The 8,532-nt window shown below is 32.4% G+C and overlaps 1 protein-coding gene across 1 annotated transcript; it reads left to right on the plus strand.

The window, feature by feature from the left end:
* On the plus strand, positions 1-5,512 carry LAC1 (laccase 1). The gene is made up of 5 exons (XM_089628861.1): positions 1-192; positions 297-448; positions 2,879-3,120; positions 3,533-3,661; positions 4,169-5,512. The coding sequence occupies exons 1-5, from the start codon at positions 73-75 to the stop codon at positions 5,302-5,304; spliced, it is 1,779 nt and encodes a 592-aa protein (XP_089484987.1). The 5' UTR covers positions 1-72; the 3' UTR covers positions 5,305-5,512.
* The last annotated feature ends 3,020 nt before the right edge of the window (positions 5,513-8,532 follow it).

The raw sequence follows: 8,532 nt of genomic DNA on the forward strand, positions 1-8,532 counted from the left end.
TCGACTTTAACACTATATATATAGGTGAGTAATACATAAAGATTTTCAGCTTCTGTTTGAGCAAAAACAAATATGGGTGGGTTTTGCAGATATAAAGGTCTTAAATTGGTGAAGCTACTAATCATAGTACTCAATATTGGGTTACATTTGCATTCTTGTTCTTCCAAAACTACCCAACGTTTTGTGTTCAATGTAAGGCCTAGTGTTTTATTTTTATATTTTCAACAATACTGGTAATGTAGTTAGGGTTTCCTTATAGATATCCTTATATTGTGCCTTTTTGTATGATTTGTCAGGTGGGTTTGAAGAGAGTTACGAGGTTGTGTCACACAAAGCAGCTTTTGACTGTGAATGGGAAATATCCAGGACCAACCATCGCTGTGCATGAAGGTGATCATGTTGAAGTTAAGGTCACTAATCATATACCCGATAACACTACACTTCACTGGTAATTAAGTAAGAAATAATAATATTATATTCTTAATTTATTTGTCCTTTCTTTCAACGTAATCATTTTATACCTATACCTATAAATCTATTTACTACTACCCATCGGAAAAGTTTGGGACTCGAATCGAAGCATATACTTTTAAAAACTGAAGCTGTGAAAAATGCTTGTTAATTATTAATTATAATTATTTTACTTTTCCTGATTACGCGCACTTTATTTTCTTGAACGCCTACCGATAAATTGTGGGACTAGTACTGCTGTGCTTACATGACTTTGCATTTGCATTAGGCTATTATATGTTATGAACCAATTAAGCAATATTTTTCCTGTGATTTTGTTATTAGTTTGTAGCAAATGTTATATAGGATTACACCTAAGCATTACCTGGCGAAAAAAAAAATAATTAAACAAAAGTTAACGTATTGCCTACCACAATGTGAGTGTGTATTACACATATGTGTATATATCAATTTAATTATGTACAAAATCTACGTCAATAAAGTAACTTTGATTGGCCAATTGATTACCTTATAACATTCTTCTGATAATAAATTATACTATTATTACCAAGAAAGATGAAAAGGATCTGGTATTTATTTTGATATATATATTAGCTAGATAGTATGGTTAGATGTAACTACTGTGAACTTGAGCTCATTAAATATATATATCATAAGTTTAATTATACGTGTTGAGATTCCATGAATAAAGAGAGCTAGCTCTCAAATTTGTAGCTAAATAATAAATTGTATTGATTACGTCATCAATTTGTTTTTGCTTATTTTTTTTTGGGTATAATAATGTCATTCTGATGGCCATATCTTACTAGCTTAATACCTTTGCTCTCCCAGCCCCGCTCTATTAAAGCTAATATAAAGTTAGGATTATAGAATTATTTTTGCTTTATGTATTACTTTTCGACAGCATTATGTAGAAATATAGGTGAAGTCAGTGATTTTCTTCGGTGTCAGCCAAAAATAAAAATAAATAAACAAAGCATCGTCTTTTATTTTGCATTCATAAATTAAAGAGTGATATGTAATAAGTCATACTTATAGTTACCTTTCATTATATAACATATATTTTATAATTTTTTAAAGTGTGGCGACACAGCTGTAGATTCGTAATTAAATCGACTTAAATATTATTGATTTCTAAAAATTATAAACTTATTTATATATCAGTTAATAAATTAACAAAGTGATGCAATCTGTTTTACTGTTTACTTATAAACAAATTTAAAAAATGACCTATTTTCTAAATAGCTTGTACTTACTATAAATCCCTGAATTATATACCCTTTTACAATATGTAAGAAAAAAAAATTAAAAAACAATTAAAAACAAAATACAGATACTGTCATGAATCTCATTAAAAAAATCTAAGCATTAAAGTGGAGAATTATTGTTTATGATATATAATAAAAAAAGTGGTAAAATCTAAAATGAATTATCAATATATACATGTTCTTACTCTTAGTAATTTTAGTTTGTTGAATGATCTTGTACTTTTTGTAATAAGCTTATTATATTTTGTTTAAGAGATTAAGTTACCAAAAAGTAAGAGATAAAGAAAATTGGCATGTAAATCATTTTGAGGTCGGCAAGTTATTGACATATTTGGTATCATTTGAGGTCCGTTGTTTTGTACATAATGGAATCTCTCTCTTTTGCGGCTACATATATAATAAGTGGGTCGTTAAGCTGTCAATCAGTATATATATATATATATATATATATATATATATATATATATATATATATTGTTTGTGTGTAAAATATGTATTATTATTTTCATGTACTCACCAAAATAATAGTAAATATTTTGCGCCAAGTTTGTTTGGGACTAATATCATTTCTCCTCTTAGAACGTGTGATCGAATCACACGAACAGTGTTGTTCATATATATTTTTATAATTTTGTGTGGTAGTATAATAGATTTTTATATTTGTCCAAATCTCTCATATTTATATATATGCTCAATGTCTTAAAAAAATAGTAAATATTTTGCTTCTTCTGGAATACACGTGAATCGTAGTGAGATTTAAAAATGTTATATATGGTAAGAATTGTGGTGAAAGTGAGAGTTTAAGATCATACTATTTTTTAAATCTAAAGGTCGTCATCACACAAGATACAGATATATATATATATATATATATATATATATATATATATATATATATTATGAAAATCTATGTAGTTTAATTTTTTTTTTTAAATCAAGAACTCCCATAAAATTATTGCGCTGCACAATTTATATATTAGCAAAATCACAAAAAGATTTCGTAGTGAACAAGTTATTTAATTGCCTGATTTCATATTAAAATTTTAATGCAGTAAGTATTTTTTTTTTTTGGTTTAAATTTACTTCAAACATTTGAAAAATCTTAATTGTTTTGCAAAATCTTGAATTTGAAATTTCAGGCATGGAATAAGGCAGCTGAGAACAGGATGGGCAGATGGGCCATCATACATAACACAATGCCCAATAAGAAAAGGAAACACATACACATATAGATTCAGTGTAATTGAACAAAGAGGAACTCTTCTATGGCATGCCCATCATTCATGGCAAAGAGTTTCTATCCATGGCGCTTTTATCATCTACCCTAAAATGCCCTATCCCTTTTCTGCTCCAATTAAGGCTGAAATCCCCATTATCTTTGGTAATAATTCATTTTCACTAATCTATATTCTAGTTTTCATCACCCTTGTTTTGTCTTTTTGTTTTTGTTTTTTGGCTTTTGGAAAATTGCTTACTAACTAAAGTACTAATTTAATAACAGCTGAATCAATTATTAAGTTAGTCTTGCAAAAATCAAATTGGTGTCTTCCCAAAGTGTGCGTCTTTCTTATTTGACATATTGTGAAGTATTTTGATTCTCTATTATTTTTGGACATCTTTTCAAGGATATATTTAATATATATATAACTAGCGTGTAGAAGAAGATCCGCATATTATAAAATGGAGTGATGGTTTAGACTTAATTAGACCACATAACTCCAAATGTTATAATTATAATTTATTATAATAATTCAGAAAAATTTAAATGTTGATAAATTAATGTTTTTTTTTAGGTGAATGGTGGAACAGAGATGTTGGTGCAATAGAAAATGAGATGGCCGCTTTTGGAGGTGGGCCTGATAGCTCTGATGCTTATACCATCAATGGCCTTCCTGGGCTTCTCTACCCTTGCTCTACCAAAGGTAAACCTTTCCTTCTTTTCCAGCCCAAAATTCTCCCAAATTAATTTACAGCTTACAAAAAAGAGTATTTAAAACTCTTTTCCACAAATATTCATTAATTTCTTCTAATTCTAAAACTATGACCAAGTTTTTCAATAAACTTAGTTTTTTTATTGACATGTTTATGAATATATACGGCTATTTATTGACAAATTTGTCAATTAAGTAGTCATAGTTTTAGAATTGACTTGTAATTATTAGGTAGTTCTTGCAATTCAATTTATTCTTTATGTATTTTTCAGAGTATATATTCGTGTAACTAACAATGAAACAAATCTATTTTTATTATTCTTAACATCACAAGTAAAATTATCTCCATTTATTAAAAAATAAAAAGTGATACTATCTCGCTGAAGCCTTTCAGAATTGGAGAGAATATCTTACCAGCAGTATTGATAACTATTTTTTCCCCCTTGCAAACATTAGATTACGATCTACAATTAATGTACTCTATTGTTGTGTGATCAGACACTTTCACTCAAACCGTGGAGCAAGGCAAGACCTACTTACTACGGATTATCAATGCTGCACTAAACGATGAGCTCTTCTTCGCCATTTCGAACCACACTCTAACCGTTGTTGAAATCGACGCGGTTTACACGAAACCATTCTCAACAAAAGCCATTATGATCGCTCCCGGTCAAACAACCAATGTTCTCATCACAACCGACCAATTCCCGGGCCCCACCGCCTCCTTCGCTATGGCTGCAAGGCCTTACCTCACCTCGATTTTCCCCTTTGATAACACAACTACAGTTGGTTTCTTGCGCTACAAGCAACATAAAAAATATAGCCCTAAATATTCAAACCTCCCTAAAATCGCTGAATTCGACAACCTTCCTAGAATGGAAGACACGCCTTTCGCAACCGAGTTTGCAGCGCGCCTCAAGAGCCTCGCGTCTCCGAAATACCCTTGCAACGTGCCCAAGAAGGTTGACAAGAGAGCCGTCATAGTGATAAGCCTTAACCTTCAAGATTGTCCAAAGAACAAGGTTTGCAAAGGCTACATGGGTAAGAGCTACTTTGCTTCGATGAACAACCAATCTTTTGTTCGTCCCACTTCTATGTCCATTCTAGAGACATATTACAACACAAAACTAGGAAAAGCCGAGGGTGATCATCATCATGACCGGTTAATGGCTGACTTTCCCGAGATTCCTCGAGCAAAGTTTAACTTCACCGGGGTCGATCCAGTCGGGATGAATCTCAACGCCGAATTCGGAAACAAGATAATGGTGTTTCCTTATGGTTCAAATGTGGAAATTGTGTTTCAAGGAACCAGTTTGCTCAACGTGGAGAATCATCCAATTCATATGCATGGACACAATTTCTTCATTGTGGGAAGAGGGTTTGGGAATTTTGATGGTGTAAAGGACCCCAAGAAGTACAACCTGAGGGACCCACCAGAGAGGAACACCGTGGCGGTCCCAACAGGTGGTTGGGCCGCGATTCGATTCAAGGCCGATAATCCGGGAGTTTGGTTTATCCATTGTCATCTAGAAGAGCACACCACATGGGGTCTCGCCACGGCTTTCATCGTCGAAAATGGCCATGGCCCGAATCAGTCTTTGCTTCCCCCACCAAAAGATCTTCCTTCGTGTTGAACCTTTCAATGAGTTTTGTACTTGTTCTTCACAACCTTTAGTGTTTATTATCAAGATAGCGAGATGTAATCATATCATTTTGATTTGTGTAATCCAAAGGTAAAATAGACGTCCATATATATGGCATCTTTATTTTACTATTCGCGTGTGGTGTTTTATTAGGTAAAATCCCTTATAGCTTGCTCAATAGATATCACGTTTGTTTGAACTCTCACTTACAAAATATAATTCTTATGTGTTACATCAGTGTAATCTAGAAAAAAAATGTCATGGTTTGGGAAGTTCCTTAAATTTGCTTCATACTTGATAGTCTGTAGCATAGTCCACTAAACTTCAAAGAGAATGGCGAACAAAATATAATTAAAAATTATACAACGCCAATTATATAAGTGAAAGAACCACCCTTTAATAAAGTAATACAGTACAAAATAAATCACATGTTTTACAGTAAAAGAAAATATTACATGTTCCCGCCATTTTGACTTTTATGTGATTATAGAAAATATAATTAGGAAAAAAGACATATTTGCCCCCTGAATTATGATGGTGATGAGAATACTCCTCGTACTATAAAATCGACTATATTGCTTCTCAATATCAGCTTTTATAATATTTTTGGTATGTGTGTGTGAACTAGTGAATCAGCGTGTGTACATGCAGGCACGAAGCCAGTAGCAGTCCAGGGTGGGCTATAGCGTGTGTGTGTTTTTGAAGTTTTTTGTGAAGTTTTGCGTCTTGAGTCTCAGCTTGTCGCTGCCATCAACCGTCTTTGTCGCTGACGTTCTTCAATGACAATGTTGACTTAAGCGCCGATGAAGCTGATGAGTAGATAGTAAATCTCTATTTTTTTATTACTATAATTATTTTAATATGCTATGATGTTTGATTTTAAATGTAAATCAATTTGTTATTTTAATATGTTATGATGTTTGATTTTTAGGATTGTGCCATGGCTACTAGTGATCGAGTTGATCATGTGGGTGATCACGATACTGATCGAGTTGATATCAGAGTGACACATGAGAAACCAAAACGTCCTCAACACAAGAACATATCTATAGGAGAACAGAGAAAAATGTGTGTGTGTGTTTTTTTTTAATTAAAGTTTTAGGCAAGATTATTCGATGAGTAACTTGGGGCATTGCGACAGTGAAGAAGAAGCAAGCAATTGCGCGTGAGATCGGTGATCTTTCTGCAAAAATACAAGCTAAACTTGATGAACATATGCCAAAGATCGTACACGGTGGAGAAATGTCATTTAGTACACAAGCTAAATTGGCTAAGGTACCAACGAGTGCAAAAATGCCATGTGCCAATTTTTTTTTACAGTAAGCGTAGTTCAACTTAATATCAATTTAATTTTATTTAATAAAATATTCTTGAGAATTAATATTTCAATTATGTAGACATCTCATGTGATGGATTTTGAAAATTCAGAATTCATGAGGACCGTCAACCACCAACTTCAGAATTCTTGCCGCTCTTACCCAGGGCCGGCCCAAACTCACCGGGGGCTCTAGGCGATTCAATATTTTGGGGCCCTATAATACTAATAAAAATTTAAATTTTCAGGGTAAAAAATGTAAATTTTTTAGAAAATGAGCTAAAAGTGTAAATTTTTAGGGTAAAAAATGTAAATTTTCTTTCAAATAGGCAAAAAATGTAAAATAATTTTTTTTGGGGGCCCAAGGCACAAGCCTTGCCCGCCTTAGGTCAGGGCCGGCCCTGCTCTTACCGCAATGATTTGCGACGAGTCTATGTGACACGCTTGAAGAACGGAGAAACAGTTGATGGGATTAGAGCTAAGAAACCTCAGATTTGTCCCTTGGAAGAAAATTGGAATGCCATGATCAATTATTTTCAAACATAAAAGTTTAAGGTAAAATAATTTAATAATAGTTGTAACTTTATTTATTTTTTTAATACTTTTTGAAATAATTTCAGACATACTCTGAAAATATGAAACAGAATTGTAGTAAGCAGGCGTTTCCTAGTAGTCATGGTGGCAAGTTGTTGGTAGACCATTAGTTTGAGTCAGGTAAATAACATCAATATTTTAATCAATTTGAATAATAAAATATTTTCAATATTAGTTTTTAAATATCTAGCTTGATCCCGAGACGAACAAAGGAATCAATCCGATTGAATTGTTTAGACGCATGCATTATAGAGCCGGGAAATGGGCTAACCCGAAAGCAGAAAATGAATATGTAAGTTACAATTACAATTATTTATGTTAATAAAAATAGGTCATATGTAAGATTAACGTGCATTTGTAGGACAAGTTAATTGAGATGCGTGACAACTTAATCACTCAAGCTTCTGCTTCGGGGAGAGTAGTCCCCAAATGTAGCCGCAATCGAGGATATAGTCACTCGTCACCTTCAAAATTCTAGCTCGCGTTTTGACACCGGATTTGGATGAGCTCGTAGGAAAAAAAAAAGAAAAAAAGAAAAAAGAAAAAAAAGACATGGTGACGGCGGGATCATCATCGAGGTCAAGTTTGCGGAAAGATAATGAGGCGCTACGGAAGGAACTCGATCAAGTCAAGTCTTTTATGAAAAAAAAAGTTTGGAAACGAGTTTGATGCCACGAACAACGATGGTGATGACTAGTTTTAATTTAAATAAAACTTCGTTAAACATGTTTCTCTTTTTATGTACTTACGAATCTTAAATATAATTTTCTATTTTCAAGTTTATTTAAGTATAACTTTTATATCTTAAATATAGCTTTTATGTTTTCAATTGCATATTTTATATACTGAGCATATATAGGTTCTGTATACGTTTGACACAAATTACAATTGAAGGGGCGTATTGTTAAAGGGGTAAGAGTTCAAGGGGAAATTCTGTAATTAATCCAGTTATTTATTTATTTATTTTTTTTTGTAATTTACTCTAATGATATTTTCTTGATTCAAAAAGAAAAAAAAAGTAAATTAAAAATAGACATGATGAAAACTAAATTAAAAACTTAATATTTGGCAGTAAATGAGTGAGAGAGAGAGAGAGAGCGAGGCTTTGAATGGTGAGGCGTGCAAGCTCACAGTCTACTATTGCTCAACCTTACTGAGCAAAAAAAAAAAAAATTACTGCTCAACCTTGAACTTCGTGCATGTCAATACGATATATAAAAAATTTATCATTTCATATACGGAAAATATCATATCCATCAAGAGAATAAATAGGATATTTTCCCTTTTTTTTTAAAACAAATTAACTCATA

This window comes from Urtica dioica, chromosome 10 (genome assembly GCF_054948205.1).
Source record: "Urtica dioica subsp. dioica isolate 48M chromosome 10, U.dioica_male_clone48M_v1_H2, whole genome shotgun sequence".
Taxonomy (NCBI): domain Eukaryota; kingdom Viridiplantae; phylum Streptophyta; class Magnoliopsida; order Rosales; family Urticaceae; genus Urtica; species Urtica dioica.

What these genes read in the sequence shown, in the direction of transcription:
- LAC1 (XM_089628861.1), top strand. Translation starts at nt 73, where the DNA reads ATGGGTGGGTTTTGCAGATATAAAGGTCTTAAATTGGTGAAGCTACTA. An exon ending in CCCAACGTTTTGTGTTCAAT is followed by an intron (nt 193 to 296) that starts GTAAGGCCTAGT and finishes ATGATTTGTCAG; the next exon opens with GTGGGTTTGAAGAGAGTTAC. An exon ending in TGAAATCCCCATTATCTTTG is followed by an intron (nt 3,121 to 3,532) that starts GTAATAATTCAT and finishes GTTTTTTTTTAG; the next exon opens with GTGAATGGTGGAACAGAGAT.